Source organism: Apaloderma vittatum, unplaced genomic scaffold, assembly GCF_000703405.1.
Source record: "Apaloderma vittatum isolate BGI_N311 unplaced genomic scaffold, ASM70340v1 scaffold12288, whole genome shotgun sequence".
NCBI lineage: Eukaryota > Metazoa > Chordata > Aves > Trogoniformes > Trogonidae > Apaloderma > Apaloderma vittatum.
The window spans coordinates 209-18,613 of NW_009732465.1; the positions used below are offsets into that span (position 1 = coordinate 209).

General features: G+C 37.5%; 1 protein-coding gene across 1 annotated transcript in view; it reads left to right on the forward strand.

Moving 5' to 3' along the window:
- Positions 1–1,533: 1,533 nt before the first annotated feature.
- The window catches only part of LOC104278537 (serine/threonine-protein kinase Nek10-like), a gene marked incomplete at both ends in the record, with an annotated part of 52,151 nt that continues 35,279 nt past the window's right edge, over positions 1,534–18,405 (forward strand). Inside the window, 9 exons of the mRNA XM_009875545.1 lie at positions 1,534–1,611; positions 4,596–4,660; positions 6,053–6,155; positions 6,251–6,379; positions 7,329–7,466; positions 8,808–8,853; positions 9,475–9,596; positions 9,924–10,026; positions 16,442–16,517. Of these exons, the coding sequence (XP_009873847.1) occupies positions 1,534–1,611; positions 4,596–4,660; positions 6,053–6,155; positions 6,251–6,379; positions 7,329–7,466; positions 8,808–8,853; positions 9,475–9,596; positions 9,924–10,026; positions 16,442–16,517 (860 nt within the window). The remainder of the gene's footprint in view (positions 1,612–4,595; positions 4,661–6,052; positions 6,156–6,250; positions 6,380–7,328; positions 7,467–8,807; positions 8,854–9,474; positions 9,597–9,923; positions 10,027–16,441; positions 16,518–18,405) is intronic.

Here is an 18,405-nt window from a genome sequence, read left to right on the forward strand (position 1 = left end):
CCAACATTGATCCCTGGGGAACATCACTGGCCACAGGCCTCCAATTTGACTCTCTGCCACTGATCACAGCCCTCTGAGTTCTGTTGCTGAGCCAGTTCACAGTCCACCTATGTATCTTAAGCAGCAAAGTCATCAAGAAAATGTACTAATTTAGACAACTTACCTGAAGAACATAACTGCATACATGTTAGACAGAGTCTGGGTTCATCAAAAGAAAATAATACTTATTTAAATTGGATATCTTTTGAAAACACTAGACCCCCTGGAGGACTTAAGAAATAAAAGGCTGACTTTGACACAGAGTTTTTCTGTGTTGCTCTAGCAGTGCATTATAACTGTGGTGTCAGTAAATTGCTTAAAATAGATGGGACAATGTGCAGGCTGGGAAAAGGTGTTTCAAGCTTAACTTCTTCCTCTGTTCATCCTATTAAAAGACAGTGACCTCTCCCTTTGTCAAAACACCAGCCAATGCCCTGCTCTCAGATCAGGACATAGCTTCAAGCGTGTTTATTTCAGCTGGAGTTCTACCCTACAACAGCCTCTTTCATTTTAAATCCTACTTCTTTCTCTGTGTTAATGTAACTTTGAGAGTTGCATGGTGAACAAGATGAATCATAGATTACCAGGTTGGAAGGATCATCTAGCCTAACCCTTGGAGGAACTCACCTGGGTAAAAAACAGGTAGCAGAAGAAGATTTGAAGCTCTTTCAGTTAGGTGCTGAGAAAGTCAATCTAAATGACTTCTAAAGGTTTGTCTCATTCAGTGGCAAGTGACTTTTGGTTCAAGGATTTGAGAACCATTTGCTTCTGCTATAGCTGCCCTCAACCTGTCCATTCTGTGTCCTTGTCTCTACTTAAAGTCTTGGGAGCAATTCTGGTAGCAGATCAGAATGTGACTGAATGGCTCTACTGCTCAGACTAAACCTTAGCTCAACAGTATCTTCATGAGCAGTTTAAGAAGGCGTGTCAGGAACTGCAGCAGAGCTGACACTCCCTTCAACTCTGCTAGAGAGGAGTCTCCAACGGGGAGCTTGTCAAGTAGCTGGGAGAAATACTGGAACTAAATCTATCAAACCAGCACAATGGTTACTTTAATGAAGGACATGGTAGCATGAAAACAAAAGCTGAAATATAGCATGATTTTCACAGAATCCTGCTGAAGGCACAGACATACTCCTCGGACTATCGCTTCTGGTGTTTCTCCAGCTTATATTTATTGTGACTGGATTGTTGGTTCTTGACGATTTAAATTATCCACATGGTGGTAGGAGATATGTGGCTGCAATTTCCTTCACCTCTATAGACAGAAACTTTATTGTCTGTTCTGAAGCTCTCTCTGTGATATGAGTCTAAACTTAAAGATGATTTAATTCTTATGTACACTTAAGTCATTTGATCTTACAGTTTAGGTGTGCAATAGGATGTTGAAAACTTGCTGGTTGGTATTAACTTCTGATTTATCTGAAGTAACATTGACATCTGTGGTTTCTATGCAAAGGAATGTTATTAATATTGATACTTGTTTGTTTCCAGGCAAATGGAATATATACAATAGCAAAGCTGATTTTACCAAAGAAAGAAAGGAATGCTGAAAAGGCTAGTTTATTACAGGTAACTCCGTTTATTATCACTGCAAACAATCTCTGAGAATTTATTTTTATTTTAAAGTTTATTTTAAAGTGCAGTAAAAAAATTTTACTTCAAGGGTAAAAGAAACCCACCAAAGCAAAACTAGGAATAACAAATGGCCCAGGAACTAGAAGTGAAATAGTGACTCAGTTTCTGGTGTTCTATTCTGGTCTTTGTTTCTGATACCTCATATAGTGTAAAGAAAAGTAAATGTTTTTCTCATGATAATATTTCCTCCACTTTTTCCGGCTGCCTAGCATGAGATCTTCTTTTTAGTGCCTTGGTCTCCAGTGAAACTCAACGTAGATTTAACACTTTACTAGTATCTGCTGTGGCTGCCCCTTCCCTGGAGGTGTTCAAGGCCAAGTTGGACGGAGCCTTGAGTAGCCTGATCTAGTTGAGAGATGTCCCTGCCCATGACAGGGAGGTTGGACTAGATGATCTCTAAGGTCCCTTCCAGCCTAGGCCATTCTGTGATTCTTCCTGGAGCATCTTACTGTGGCTGCTAAATAAAATACAGGAAAATATAATGTGAAGTAGAGCAAATTTAAGTGTTGGATAAATACAGGGATAACAAGCATAGAATGGCTCTTGGTTCTGCATGTCAATACCCCTGTAAATGTACTACCTTGAGGTGACTTAGGCTAAAAGTTAGCAGTAGTAATTAATTACCTGGTAGCTCTTCTCCAACCTCTGAAACTGTGTTGATGTTTCTCTAAGCTATCAAACAGTGGTGATGTGGGATTTAGAGATGAACACAACTGCTCCTGCTCCATTTGCCCTTCTGTGGGCAAGTGTGAGGAGGTCCTCAGCAGGAGGTGGTGAATGCAGTCAAGTTCCTGCCTCTCACCTGTTCTCATTGTTCTGGCATAGCCCTGCACTATCATGGCAATACAGCTGCTCAGCTATCTAATCAGGTAGTAATGCCTGGGGAGTGAGGGAAGGCATTTTCACACACCAAAAAATAATCATTGTGGTGTCATTTGTCTCATCACAGTTCTAGTTTAGGGTTGGAGTGCGGTTCGGTGTAGGAGGTGCCTTTCTTCTGCAACGAGGCTTTGTATTGCACTTCACTTAAATCATTTTAAGAATAAGATAAATAAAAATCTTCCTACAGGGTATATGAAACCAACATGGAGTGCATTAAACTGGAGCACATGCTGAGTACAGTTGTCTCATACAACTGTCAGGAACTTAATTTAAGGCCACCAAGATTTTTAGATTCCAGCAGAATGCGTTGGAAATAATTTATAAGAAATACTAAGCAACTGTAGTTGGGTTAAACGTGGAGACATGTGAATTAATAATCACATAAGAAAACTAAATCTTGTTCATGCAAACAGTAAGAGGTATGTTTTTTGAAGCCTTGTTCAGATTCTCACACTATCTGTGTTATTTTGATCATTGTTAGAGCTATGCAATACAGTTGCAGCTACTGGAATGCTCATTTTGGATTTCATAGGCATTTTTCATAGAATTCTCACAATGCTGATCTGGTTTCTTTACTGCTCCATTTTCTGGGTTTTCATCAATTACATTTTCAGCTTCTTTCTACTATACTGCCTTAGTGATCTTACTCCATTATTTCAAGGGTGGCAGTGATATCAGTCATTTATTCTGCATATGTCCATATATAGAAATCATCATGCCTTAACTGAAGTTTATTGCCAATGTTAAATATTAATCTCATAATACTAGTGTGAGAAAGACAAGTATTACTGACATTTAAAATATCTATTTATCTCATTACTAATCTGTTATCATGTCTCTTCACTGATAGGCTTTCTACAGTAAGATCTGTGTATAGTCTCTGAAGCGAAAAACTCTGGAGGTAGCAACTATGGCCCCGGCTGCCTAAGTTGTTTTGCACAGCTACATTGTGACTGACATGCAGTGGAATGTTAGATATTGTAACACAGCATCCTTCTCTGGTGATGGGGAGTTTACTTTGGACTAAAAAGCAACATTGTCTGTAAAAGAGCTTCTTAGCAGAATTAACATACATTCCCTTTCTGTAAATTTTCAAGTATCCTACTTTCTTCAAAAATATGATTTGGTCTGTATTTTCTTCCTTTAATGCATTTTCTATGTATTGGAATATCTCTTTTTAACATGGTAATTAATTCTGCAGATATCTCGAAGATGCCGTTACCATTGTCTAAATAGGGATTGTTACACTGAACTGTTGTAGTGTTTTAGTCACTGATGCAATTAAGTAATTCTAAATTACGTTAAAGGCATTTATTATATGTGTTGTGTCAACAGTTAGGGCTGGGCCAGCCTCAAACCAGGACACATTATTTCAGATATCAATACCTTATTTCCATTTGGCTTACGTTATTCAGTCATCTTTGCTTGGTCAGCCATGTATGTGCCATATTGACTCTCGATAAACAGAATTAACACTGAGTTGCATAAAAGCATACACATTAACTAGCTGCCAGTGGCTGTTTTAAAAACAAAATTTCTTCAGCAGAGATCATATTGAAACTGAGGTACATAAAGATCTCTGTAAAGTGATGAACTTATTATTAAAAAAAAAAAAAAGACCATTCTCTCTTTCTCACTTTTTTGTGTCCTGTTAGAACTTTTCAGAAAAAATGCAAAATGCTGTTTACTTTGTCATTAAAAAAATACTAGTTACATTTACATTTTTCAGCATTGGATAAGGAAGTAGATCTCGAGTCTTGAGCTATCTACAAATGAAAGACTTAGGTGTTCCTCTGTGTATGCTATAGCTGACTTTTTTAAACTTCTTTTTTTCCTAAATCACCCTGCCTATTTTTCAAACACAGGAGAAACTCAATGTAGTTTTACTCTCTTCATTATCAGATAAATTATGTAATCTGTCTAGTCATTTAAGTACAAATTTACCAACATGTAAAGTCAAGGGGAATCTTTGATATTTATCAGTGGCTTTTCCATTTGCGTATAAATTTGTCATTAAGTATTTTTTCCTGCTATAGTGTTATGCTTTCAGAGCCCTGAGATTTCTCTTCAGTATGGAAAGAAATCGACACATCTTTAAAAGGTATGTTAACAAAATGTTTTGCGAAGCTCCTTTAGGATATCTTTCAAAAACTGACACTCCCATCAGAAAGACATATTTTTTAAATGTCATTTATTTTCAACAAGAAGGAATAGCAATGGGGACGTCTGTCCTGTCCAGCAGCTACAGCCAGCCATTCTTGCGTTCCGTCACTGCCAGCCTGCAAGATTTAGATGTTCTGTGTGGGGACTTCTGCTGTATGCATGCCAGAGAACCTAGCTCTGTAAGGGACCCTTCCAATGCCTTGAATCAACATTTAAAATATACTGAGGACAGATTTAATACTATGGGAGATAAACCATACTTTTATCCTGAAGATTAGCTTCTGCAAGTATCCAGCCCTGGAGAGTAACAAGTAACTGAGAGAAGTAAATTTTTTCTCTGAGCCCTCTACTCCTTCGCATGGGACTGTACAACTTTGCATCAAGCTGTTTTACTGAGGAGTGTTGCTGAAAGGTTTGGATCAATAAGGAAAAAATGTCTCTCATCAGTTACCCATTTTTACTAGTAAGATGGCAATTTCACTAGATTGACTACAAAGGCAGTGTAAAACCCAACAGTTTGATTTGTGGGGTTAGAATAGTAATCATGCTGCCTAGGGGTCCACCTGTCAGTAGTGTTTCAATATGATTTCATTCTGTACAATAAATTACTAGAATTCTAAACATAGCTTTTGTGTTATTTTTACTTTTTAAAAAATGGTTTTTGTCCTGAAAGGGCCGCAGTTTGCAATGAATGTTCATTGTGTCAAGTTCTGGAAGTGATAAATCTGTACTAATTCACTGTCTTTCATATTTTTTCAAATGCCTTAATTTTATGTATTTCTACTTCTGCCAAAAATTTAAGAAGAAACAAACCTTCAGTAAAGCATGTCACTAATCAAATATCTGTTAGATTTTGATTTTCTCAGTCCTTTTTAACTTTTTTACTAGAATTCTTGACAAAAATTCCAAGATAGGTGTCATGATTCTTTAAATGCAACGCAGACAAATGTTAATTCTGTCAGTTAATCATTACAAGAGCGAACTCGGATAAAGTGACAAGCATACTGTAAAGTACTATAAGAAAAAAAATAGAAAATTTACTGGAGACTCAAGAGGTGCATTGACTTTAAAGAGGCTTATACTTGTTTATAGAATGGACACGTGTATTAATGCCCAACCAGTGGAGGCTGAAGTCTGACTTTTGAAAGGTCCTTTAACTCCGATGTATATAATGTTAGACGGTTAATATCTGAATAGATTCGTAAAAAATAAGTGTATTATTTTGAAGGTTCTAAAGCAGATTGTACTAATGAATACTGAAAAGTCTCTGCTGTAGATTAATGGTTGCATATACAGTTTCTAAAATATATCAAAATTTAATCCTTTGTAGACTTTTCCCTACTGACTTGTTTGAAATCTTCATTGATATTGGACATTATGTGCGTGATATCAGTGCTTATGAAGAGTTGGTATCAAAGCTAAATTTATTAAAGGTAAGTAAAAACTTCCATAGCTTTAAGAAACTGCATTCTTTGCACATGCACAGGGAAGATGTGAAATATTTATTTGTATTTTAATTTGTAACTAGGAGGATGAATTGAAGCAAATTGCTGAAAGTATTGAGAGCTTGAATCAGAATAAGGCACCTACAAAACACATAGGCAGTTACGCCATTTTAGAACACCTTGGCAGTGGAGCTTTTGGAAGTGTATATAAGGTAAATTTCCCTTTTGGTCTCCCTTATGAGGAAAGGCTGAGGGAGCTGGGTCTCTTTAGCTTGGAGAAGAGGAGACTGAGGGGTGACCTAATTAATGTTCATAAATATGTAAGGGGTGAGTGTCACGAGGATGGAGCAAGGCTCTTCTCGGTGACAACCGATGGTAGGACGAGGGGTAATGGGTTTAAACTGGAACACAAGAGGTTCCACCTAAATTTGAGAAGAAACTTCTTCTCAGTACGGGTAACAGAGCACTGGAACAGACTGCCCAGGGAGGTGGGGGAGTCTCCTTCTCTGGAGACATTCAAAACCCGCCTGGATGCCTTCCTGTGTAACATCGTCTAGGTGTTCCTGCTCCGGCGGGGGGATTGGACTAGGTGATCTTTCGAGGTCCCTTCCAGTCCCTAACATTATGTGATTCTGTAATATACAAATTTGAGGGAAGGCTTCATGAAGAGGGTCTAATACTTCTTTTAGGCATTACCTTCCTCTGAATTTCAGTAGGGAAATGCAGGTGTGAAAAAGTCCTGTGTGGATCTGGGCTTGTTGTTAGTATTTACTGTGATCTTGTTTGTCCTCTCTTTATAAGAGAGCTTAATAAGGTTGATAAGATTGACTAGTGCCTCTCTTAGGTTTCCTATTTTACTTTCTTTTAATTCCTTTTCACAAGCAGAATTTCTTAGCTATAGCTAAGGCAAATCTGTGTAAAAACATAGAAATTCAACATCTTTTACCTGAAAAGCAACCCGTTGCTTACTTCAAACACTGTGGCAAGCTGACCTGTGTTGTGGGACTCCTGTTATGGCCCATCACAACATGCACAGAGAAAGCTATGATTGTAACTTCTGTGAGGTCAGTTGGGACTCTGAAAATTATTCTGGTAACCATAATAATATCCTTTCTATACCCATCTTACATTTATTTTGAAAGAGTTTTATCTTTTTCACAGGTTAGGAAACATAATGGACAAAACCTTCTGGCAATGAAGGAAGTCAATTTACACAATCCAGCATTTGGAAAGGACAAAAAAGACAGGGACAGCAGTGTAAAGAACATTGTCTCTGAATTAACCATCATCAAAGAGCAGGTATGTCTCATGGACTCTACTTTCCTAGAATCATTTAGGTTAGGAAAAGACCTTTAAGGTCATAGAGTCCAACCATTGTTTTGCAGCCAGCCAAACATGAGCCAGCGGTGTGCCCAGGTGGCCAAGAAGGCCAATGGCATCCTGGCCTGTATCAGGAATAGTGTGACCCGCTAGGTCTAAGGAAATGATCGTCCCCCTGTATTCAGCACTGATGAGGCAATACCTTGAATCTTGTGTTCAGTTTTGAGTCCCTCATGACAAGAAAGACCCTGAGGTGGTGGAGTGTGTCCAAAAAAAGCAGCAAAGCTGGTGAAGAGTCTAGAGAACAATTCTTACCAGGAGCTGCTGAGGGAACTGGGTTTGTTTAGCCTGGAGGAGGCTGAGGGGAGACCTTTATTGCTCTTTACAACTACCTGAAAGAAGATTGTAGTGAGGTGGGTGTTGATCTGTTTTCCCAAGTAACAGGTGATAGGAGAAGAGGGAATGGCCTCAAGTTGCATTAGGGGAGGTTTAGAAGATGAAAATTTTTTTCACTGAGAGGATTGTTAGACATTGGAACGGGCTGCCCAGGGAGTTGAGTCACCATCCCTGGAGATATTTAAAAGATGTGTAGATGAGATGCTTAGGGACATGGTTTAGTGGTGGACCTGGCATTGCTGTGTTAATGTTTGGCTTCAATGATCTTAGAGGTCTTTTCCAATCTAAATGATTCTATGAATCTGTCTAGCAGGGCTTCCAGCTGCTATTACTGTTTTTGTCTGATCAGTACAATATTGGCCCCTTTTACCTGAATGTTGCCAAAATTTATAACCTTACTGTAGTGTGAGCAGAAGTGTAAATGGTTGTTACTAAAGATTTTTACTTTCTGTGTTGGCAATATTGGAACTTTTTTTCAGGGATTCTGCAAAGTGATACTGTGATAGAAAACTTGCGAGTCCTTGTTCCATTTAATAAATTCTTGGATTTAAAATACAGTGGGAAGATAGTATTTTTTTTTATAACTGAAAATTAAAACCCCACACTGGTCATTAGTGTTCTTAGACTAAGAAGGCCAATACTTTGATGCAGGCATAATTGCCTATCTTCAGAACTTCATTTACTCTTTCAATTGTTAAGGGGTGAGTGGATACGAGTTGTGCTGTATTTTCCTCCTGATTGCTCTAGTAACGTGCAACACTTTGCTGTGTTTGGGATAGCAGTGAAGGTCTACTGCTCTGCAGTTCATGAGAAGGTTTGTGAAATCCTTGCAGAATCCTTCAATCCAGTGTATAGCTAAGCATTAGAAATACTGTGCAATCAATTTAACTGTTCTAAACATTGCCCCTTTTTCCCTTGTTTTAGCTTTATCATCCAAATGTTGTCCGGTATTATAGAACCTTCCTGGAAAGTAAGTATAAATGCAGAGAATTACAACATTGTGCATACCAAAGAAATAGAAACCTATAGTAAAACCACTTACAGCTTGAAAGGATTGTTTCAAATTTGAGCAATAAATGGTAACATTTTCTTCAAGAACTGCTACAATACAGACAAGCTTACATTCATTTAAAATTGAAAAGAGATGAGAACTAATATTTATATTTGTTTACCTATCAGTAAAACAAGATGCAATGTAAACGTGTAGAAAGCACCATTCCCATCGCCTAGAGTTAGAGATCCAAAATTTATGGCTGGTATGCTATGTAGGGAGAAAAGCTATAGTGACTAATAGAATAAGTGAGATACATTGCTCAGCCATATTGTCATAATTTCTTTTTTTATGAAGAGTTTACTACATACACCTGCCTGCTGAGTGATTGTCAGGCAGTGAATTCCTTATTGTTGCTGTGACATAAATTGAGGAAAAATAAAGGAATGATGACTAGAACTATGATTAAAATGCATTTGTACAAATATAATTTTTTAAAAGGTAAAAAAATAACAACTTAAAAATATATTTTAACTTCAAATACTCTATTTTAAGATGTCTTCTATGTAAATGTACTGTTCTATTAACTTGTTTATGTAGATGACAGATTGTACATAGTCATGGAGCTCATAGAAGGAGTGCCTTTGGGACAACACTTCCACTCATTGAAGGAAAAGCATCAACAGTTTACAGAAGAAAGAATATGGCATATATTTATCCAAGTAAGATCCTCCACGTTTTTTTTGTTACCCGGACTTTCCTGCATGTAATTAGTAGTGCCATTTATGTTTGTTATGATCATAGAATCGTTTGGGTTGAAAGGGACCTTAAAGATCATCTCGTTCCAACCCCCCTGCCATGGACAGGGACACCTCCCTCTGGACCAGGTTGCTCAAAGCCCCATCCAGCCTGGCCTTGAACATTTCCAGGACTAGTAAATGACAAAGTAATATTTAAGACGCTAATATCAGATATGAGTTTAATTTTATATGTCTTTATTTAGGTTCTAGTTAAGAAACTTTGCAAGGCTCTTTCTATTTGTTTTTAAGCTGTGTCTAGCTCTTCGTTATTTGCATAAAGAGAAAAGGATTGTTCATCGAGACCTCACTCCGAACAACGTCATGCTGGGGGATAAAGACAAAGTTACAATTAGTAAGTAAAACTACTTTACTTGAAGAGAGTTTCTCATGATGCATATGAATAGCATTTCTTTACCAAAACTCTCAGAAGGTTTCAGGTTCCTAGACATTGGCCACTGTACTTGAAAGCTTGCAAATTATTGCATTATTGTACTATTATACTTGCGTTATTATACAGTGGTGACCATTGCCACCAGGTGCCATCAGCCATGACTGTATGTATGTCAAATATGATGGAGGAGATTATTTAACTTTAAAGAAAATTAAACCGTAGTTATGCCTCAAGGCCTGTTTTTATTTAACTGTGTGAGAATATTGAGATAACCAGATTCGATAACAAGTGCTAATGGATTGTAGTGGTTTGACCTTAGATGATGGCCAGGTGCCCACCACAGCCACTCTGTTGCTCTCACTTCTCAACTTTGTGCTTCTCAGAACCTTTACCCTGACGTTAGTTGTAATCGTAGTGTCAAATTTTGTGTAGCAGCAGAGGACGCCAGTGCAATGGGGGTGGCCCAGATTTGAAAGTTCTCCAGGAGCCGACGTTGGTGCAGCACCGTGCTCTCCTTTGGATGCCTTTCGCATCCCGGTTCTCCTTGGAGCTGGTATCTCTGTGACTCCCAGAAGCTGAGCCCTCAGTGTAGTGGCAAATTTTCTGTCAAAGCTCCTGACCCCGGGCTAGTGGGGCAGGGGGTGGCCCAGGGGATGCCTTTTGCATCCCTTTTGTCCTTGGTGCTGGTAGCTCTTGGCTTCTCAGATCCTTAACTCTAATCTTAGTGGCAAATTTTACGTAGCGACAGAGGACCCCAAGATCATGGAAGTGGCTCAGATTCAGAAGTTCTCTAGGAGCTGATGTTGATGCAGTGTCGGACTCTCCTTTGGATGCCTTTTGCATCTCTGTTGTCCTTGGAGCTAGTAGCTCTGTGATTTTCAGGACCTTAAAACTAATTAATGTTAATTATAATCATAGTGTCAAGTTTTATGTTGAAACTAATGACCTCTGGCTCATGGGGGTGGCCTAGATTCAAAAGTTCTCCAGGGAGCAATGTTGGTGCAGTGCTGTGCTCTCCCTTGGAAGCCTTTTGCGTCCCGGTTGTCTTTGGAACTGGTAGCTTTGTGCTCCTCAGAATCTTAAGCCTAATCTTAGTGGCAAAATTTACATCAAAGCTAATGACCCCGGGGTCGTGGGGATGGCCCAGGTTAGGAAGTTCTCTGGGAACCCGTGTTGGAAACAACAGAACATGAAATATAGTGAAGAGCTCATGGGTTGAGATAAGGACAGGGAGATCACTCAGCAATTACCGTCACGGGCGAAAGAGACTCGACTTGGAGAAATTAATTGAATTTATTACCAATCAAAGTAGAAAAGATTAATAAGAAATAAACCCAAATCTTAAAAATAACACCTTCCCCCCTTCCTTTCTTCCTCGGTTTAACTTTACTCCCAATTCTTCCACCTCGTCCTGCCAGGTGCAAATGTATTCAGCAGTTGTTTTATTTTGAGTATTTGTAACTGTTGATGTACATACTTAAATTAATTCATTGTTAAATTGTATGTGCTAAAATATTCTGGTTCGTAGTAATAATAATGACAGAGTTTTGAAAGAAGGTGATTTTATGGATTGTATGACTCAGTGATGAAAAGAATCTCGGAGTATTAAAAGTATTGGATAGTTGTATTTTATATCAACATACTGCCACTGAGGGGCACTCTTGTCTTGGTTTAACTTTGCCGTGTTTGTGGTCCAATCTAGATGTAAAGTGTAAATGTACTTTCAAATGTAACCTCAAAATTCGCGTTGAAAAATGTTAAAATTTCTGTCGAAGATTTACTGCACCTGAGAAAAAGAAGAACTGAAACTTATTTTGACCATTTCTATAGTGATTGGTCTGAAACTACTGCAATATTTAAACAAACACTATATTTAGTATTTTAGTTAGTACCAATGTACACTGACTTTTTGGAGGGAGCTGAAGACCTTTTATCTATTGCTTCTGAATTTCACTGTGCCTTGTTGTTTTACCAACTTAATGAATTTAAGAATTGTTAAATTTTGTTCCAGTGATAGTAAATATGTACTGCATTGGTACATGTCATGAGATAATGCCTAGCTTATACAGTCCATGTATACCAAAGACTGGAGCATTTGCAATCTTGATAAATATATCTCACAGTACTTGTGGATAGGTGTACTGTCCATTTTAGAATTTCAGCTGGTTTTAGATGTAAGTAAAAAAAAAACAGATCAAGGGAGAAGCGTATGCTCAAATATTGAGAAATTGTAAATCTGCCTCTGCATGAATTCAACCTGTCGTTCGAAATTGGTAGAGAAATGTTACTGAAACTGTACGTCTATGGTCAGGGTGAATGTCTGATTTATAATTTCTGATGCATACACAGAAAAGTATAATTTTATGGACAACCTGAATGAAAGTTATTTTGTGTAGGGTTTTAGAGATTCATTGAATCAAAATTATCTGTGGCTCTCAGTTTAATGTGCCCAGTCATTTTGTATAAGACATTGAGAAGTTATAGTTTTCTGAAAGTTTGTATCGGCTTTTAGGGCAGCTATATTTTACTGCAGCTGTATTTTTTTTTTCTAGCACAGCATATTTCTGTCTAGAGCTCCATAGCTGCATCTGTTTGTGGGACAAAACAGAAGACTCTGTAGATCATCACTTTTCCTCAGTGTCTTCTAGTGTAGCAAGGTCTAGATCCTGATGGTAAAATAGGACTGTGTGGAATCCCTTTGATACCTTTCAGGTCTTATCTCAAGGAAAATCATGGAAGGTTCCATACACTTTTTTGGGTGGCATACTCTGTTTAATGTTTAGTGCACATGATAGAATAGCAGCAGGAAGGGTCCGTATGGAGCTGACACCTGGTCTTATACAGCAGCTTTGAGATAACTCACCTGTCTGATGTACTTCTAATCATAGCAGGCAGCCATGAAGTTTCAGGATGGTGAACTGAATGAGACTTGAAAAGTTCAATTAGTTGCTGGATGCTAGAAGAAAGCTACCTGTTAATGTTGTCATTCAGAATACTTACCTGCTGAGTGCATTTTAGCTCTTGATTCTGTGCCATGCCCAGAGAACCAATGTCTGTGACGTAAAGTGGATATAACTAGTGTCTGTTATGTGTTAGTCACTACTTTTCAAAGTCAATTTGATCTGCTCATCTATTGCAGATTATATGGCTCATTTAACCAGTCTTCATTACCAGAATTGCTACTTTTCATACTAAGATTCCAGAAAATGCTTGTAGCACTTCATTTTCAAAGCTTCCATGATAGCTGAGTGGGATTTTCCACATAGAATCATAGAATTATTTAGGTTGGAAAAGACCTTTAAAATCATTGAGCCCAACCATTAGTGTAGCACTGCCAAGTCCACTGCTAAACCATGTCCCTAACTGCCACACCTACATGTCTTTTAAATACGTAACTCTGTAAATCAAACATTCTGGATGTTATTGGTGGATTGATAGTACAGTCACATCTCTCTACAAATCTCAGTTTTAGATGTGGATCAATGCTAATGTTCTTAGTGGAGAAGTTAGAAGCTGCACCAAACTGACAGTAGACTGAGTTTACAAAGCACTGATATTAGCACGCAGACAGGAGAATGATAGAAATTCTGTTCCCATTCTGTTGATGAAAAAGAATAGAATAAGTATGTACTACTGTTGATTAAATTGCAAATTACCTTGATTTTAGGATATGTTTTTATGGAAAATAAAATTAAAGTCTGATTTTTGTCTTCCAAATCACTGTAACTCAGTAAGTTGCTGGCAAACTTTCTTGATTACAGTTGCAAACTTACTGAAGAGAAGCAAAGTAATGTTTTCTCATCCTGAGCCTTTCAGGGTAGAAGAAGAAACTGTTCAATGGAGACACAGTGAATATCTGACCTGAGTAGGTCTGAAGTTCACATATGTGGTGAATATGATGCTCCATTCATCCTCCTGTTTTGCTTTGCTTTTAGTCTTTGTGTGAATATTTGATTTTAGAAAGAATTAATGGCATTTTCAAATAGAGTTCAAATATAAATTAAGACAACAAATGTGCAAATATGAGACCAGTATTGTTAAGATGTAGTATCTGCAAAATTTACCTCTTTTTTTTTTTTTTTTTTTTTACTGTAGAAGATCAATCTACTAGGTGAAATCTTTGGGAAATAAAATGGCAAATATAAAAATAGATGCTGTCAATAAAAGAGAAAAAAACCGCTGCAGATACCTAAAATGCTCATTTAAAGAGAATGCTAAGATTTAGAAAGTTTTTGTAATTCAGCTATTATGAAAGTTGAAGAGATCATTCTGTAGGAGGTTAAAACACTAGTCAAGTCAACCTACTCATTTTTTCACAGTTCGTTCTTCCTGTCATGCCCTCTTTCCTGGCATGTTAACATTTTCTGAAACAGTCTTACTTCATTTTCACTTACTCTGTTACCATAAACAGAATGTAAACGAGAGAAAACAAGTGAAGAAGGATGTTTCAGAATCTAAAGGAATACAACTGCATCGTTTTGTGCTAATTTTTCTTTCTATTTGAGGATCATCTTGCATGGTTGTTTGACTATTTTTTAATGAATTTAAAAAAACCCAACAACTTAGTTTTGTAACTTCCTGATATATGGAGGAAAAAGCCCTCAAGGCTTAGTGTTTACAATCACAGGACAAAATCTAGCCAAAATAATACTACCTTGGAGAGATATGACTATTGATAATGAATTGCTTGTGAAATTGCATGTCCTGTCATAGTTTGTAAAGATCCATCTAATGGTGAAAGTTTTGTTATTTTTTTATTGTCTTTGAACAGACTTAAAAATAATCATCTAGATGACAACCTTTCAGCCATTAGAGAAATTAGCTGTAAGGAAATTATGTCAGTTGAGGTTGCACAGTAGACAAAGCACCAAAAACTATCACCATGAAAATTTTGTTTTAGAAAACTTGCTAGATTGATGTATCTACTATTCCCCTCAGTTTACAAACTCTCATACATTAGGATGGTTCAGTAAGTTGTAGTGGTGACATGTGTATAAGTCACATGAACCTAAGAAAATAAAGTAGTCTTTAAAATCAGAAAATTTATATTTTTTAAAAATTACCTGTGCAGATGAAAACCACCATTACTTTGCAGCAACAGACAACTTTTTTTTTTTTTGAGCAGGTAGGTAGATCTTTCCACATTAAAGCTCCAAGAATGCTTCCTCATGGAAATGTGTCATCAACTAGCATTTTGGTTTTAATTCAGCTATACTACAAAATAACAATTATTTAGTTTATTTTTGATCCCAAAGAGGTAATTTTTACTTTTTGAGAAAGTAGGACAATTTAACAGTCAAAATAAAGTAGTTTATTATTTTGGGGAGGTGAGGGGGAGTTGCCTCTCTAATACCAATTTTATTCCTGCATTGCAAGTCTGCAGAGAGCAACAAGTTGTAGACAATTCAATGATTTTAGGACTGCTGAGTCAGGTCTGTGACTAGATCAAAGCAGTATGAAAGTAGCCTAGAAAAAGAGTGAGCTAAACTCAAGTTCCAGATGAGCTGATTTCCAGAGGCTGTGCAAGAGAGGGGCAGGACTGGTCTTTTTAATGGCAGAGGGTTACTAGCTCATCTTTCTCATAGAATCTTGCTCTGAATCACCAAGATGGGTTTGTAGTTTCACCTTTGGATGGACTATTGCAACATGCATTTCTGAATCCTGCTGTTGGCAGTGGTTGGTTGGCCTGCCTGCCCTCTCCCTTCCTCCTGTTTTGTCCTGCCTTTGCTCCTGCCAGCCTTTACTTTAGACATATCATAGACATATCATAGAATGACATAGGCTGGAAGGGACCTTAGAGATCATCTAGTCCAACCTCCCTGTGATGGGCAGGGACGCCACCTCTCGACTAGACCAGGCAACGCATGGGGACTTTAGTTTGACTTCCTGGTTTATGAAGCTTTCATTGGCCTTTTAGCTATTAGACACCTCACTGTACACCTTTGGAATTAAATATCTGAGAAAGTCTACTCTTCCCAACCATCATAATTTGAAGGAAAGCAAAATAATTGCTAATTTAATTACATTGTGTTTTCTATTAATTTGGACATTAGATCACTGCCTGTTAGATACCATTGTCGTCCAGTTTGTTGTAATATATTAATAGAAACCTGAAACTGATCATGTAGTTTTGGATTGAAAACATCAGAGGTATGTTTATAATATTTTTAAAGCTGGTTGGCCTGGTTCAAACATAGGTTTTTGAATCATGTGGAGATAGGAAGATAGTATGGTCCAGTACTGTGAAATGTAAAAGATAAAAAAACCCCCAAACCTCCCTTCTGCTCTTCCCCAACTTTTCAGGTGTTATGAACCAGCACTGCTTGTCATGCACAGAAGGTGGTTATTGACGTGAATATTTTTTTCTTTATTGTAGCTGACTTTGGGCTTGCAAAGCAAAAGCAAGAAAACAGCAAACTGGCATCAGTAGTGGGAACCATTCTATACTCGTGGTAAGTACTCCAGCATTCAGTCCAGTGACTTCCGTCTTCATGGTTACTTTTTTGGAGCAAACAAACAAGTTACAGTGGAGTAAAAAACAAGGTGCAAGTTAACCACCTACAGCTATTCTGCAGTTGTTGGTTGCTTGCCTATTTTGCTGTTGCCTGTTCTTGCACACAGCAGTTACTGTGGGTTAAGTTGATGTAAAAATGAAGTAACTGCAGTTCTGTGGTAACTTGCTCATCTATATCCTTATAGACAAAGAACTGTGTTTTCAAGTTCTAAGAAGATGTATGTAAACAATATAAATTGATTTTAATGGCTTTTAATGTGATTATGGCTTCAATGTTCAGTTACATTGTATGTGTGGACAACTTACGTTCTGAAAAATATTTGAAATGGGTGCTAGTCGATTTTGTTTTGAATCAGTAGGTATTTGGTTTAGTAATTGAACTGAAAAAATATTTTCTGAAATTTGAGATTTTTGGTGGTGGAAAAGCATGGCATGCATTGCAATTTAAGCTTAGCAAATGCATAAATGACTGCCCTAAAATTTTACCTTAGACAATACATTATTCAGTCTGCTGAACAAGCTACAGTTCCCTTTGGCCTCCCATTTGTGAGCAAGCCAAAGGGAGGAACTGTATTGTGTTAAACCACAGTAACTAATTACTACCTAGGTTCCTGGATTCCTACTGACTTGTGTTTTGTTTTCTCAAGAATGTGGAAAAGAAAGCATTTCTTATCCAAGAGGTTCCTCTTAATATGCAAACAGCATATGTAATTGAGAATATTCCGTGTATGTGAGATTCTCTCAAAAAAAAGTTATTGTGGGTATGACAGAGTATTGATTTTTGTGTTGCATGACATAAATAACAAAAATGAAACATGCTCGTTAATTAAGGTTACTGTATTGTGAACAAAAGGAAGCAAATGTAATCTGGGTAAAAATCTAAATCATGGAAAGTACAAGCTCAGTATTCTTCTAATAGCAGTTGATGTGTTCTGGGCCTGCCATTTAAGCTGGGAATTTCTGTTGATTGAAATATTAACCGTCAGAAATCAATTAAGGAATTGCTAATTCGTGCCAGTGTTTTGGGTCTCTCCATTTTCAAAATTATTGGTTAAGCTTTGCCTACCCTAATTACTGTTTTATTAAGGAAATATGTTTACAGTCTGCTCAGTTGAAGCCTTGCAGATCCAAGCAGACCTCATTCCTCCATGGCCTTGTTCCAGCTTTTTTGCCACACCTTTTTACATACAGCTACTTTCCCCTCTCCTCAAAGTCACCCTGTTACTTCTACTCAGCATACAGTTTTCTAAGGTTTGAAGTTGCTTTTCTTCTCTTAGGGACTTTCTTTTGTCCTTATTCCCATTACTGTAAATTACCAATTCTAGCTCCCATAAATAAAGTGAAGTTTCGTTGGCACAGAGAATAGAAAAACTACAACGAATGACACATAGCAAAGATAAGAACGTTGCACAGCATGCAGTCTATATTCTTAATATTATTTCCTGTCTTCATTAGTGCTTTTAATTTACAAGATACCTGCCAGTAAGGAGAAAAACCTGACAGGATGTTAAATCCTAAGTAAAACTGTACATGGTTTCATCCTAAACTATTTGTAAGACCACTGGGCTGGCTGGGGCATTGGCAGTATCTTTCTCAGAAGTTTATAGGCAATTTTGATGTCAGTCACGTTCGATTTTTCTTTTCTGCTGTGGTGACCGCATGTGATGGACATACACGTGCCAGAATATTTGGTCTGCATGCTTGTAATAAGTAACTAAAAGTTCTAAGTTATCAGGAGAGCTACTAGTAAAAAAATTAAGAGGCAGAGTCAAGAATTCAAGTGTTAAACATTTGAATATAATTCACATTGCCACTTTCGAAATTGT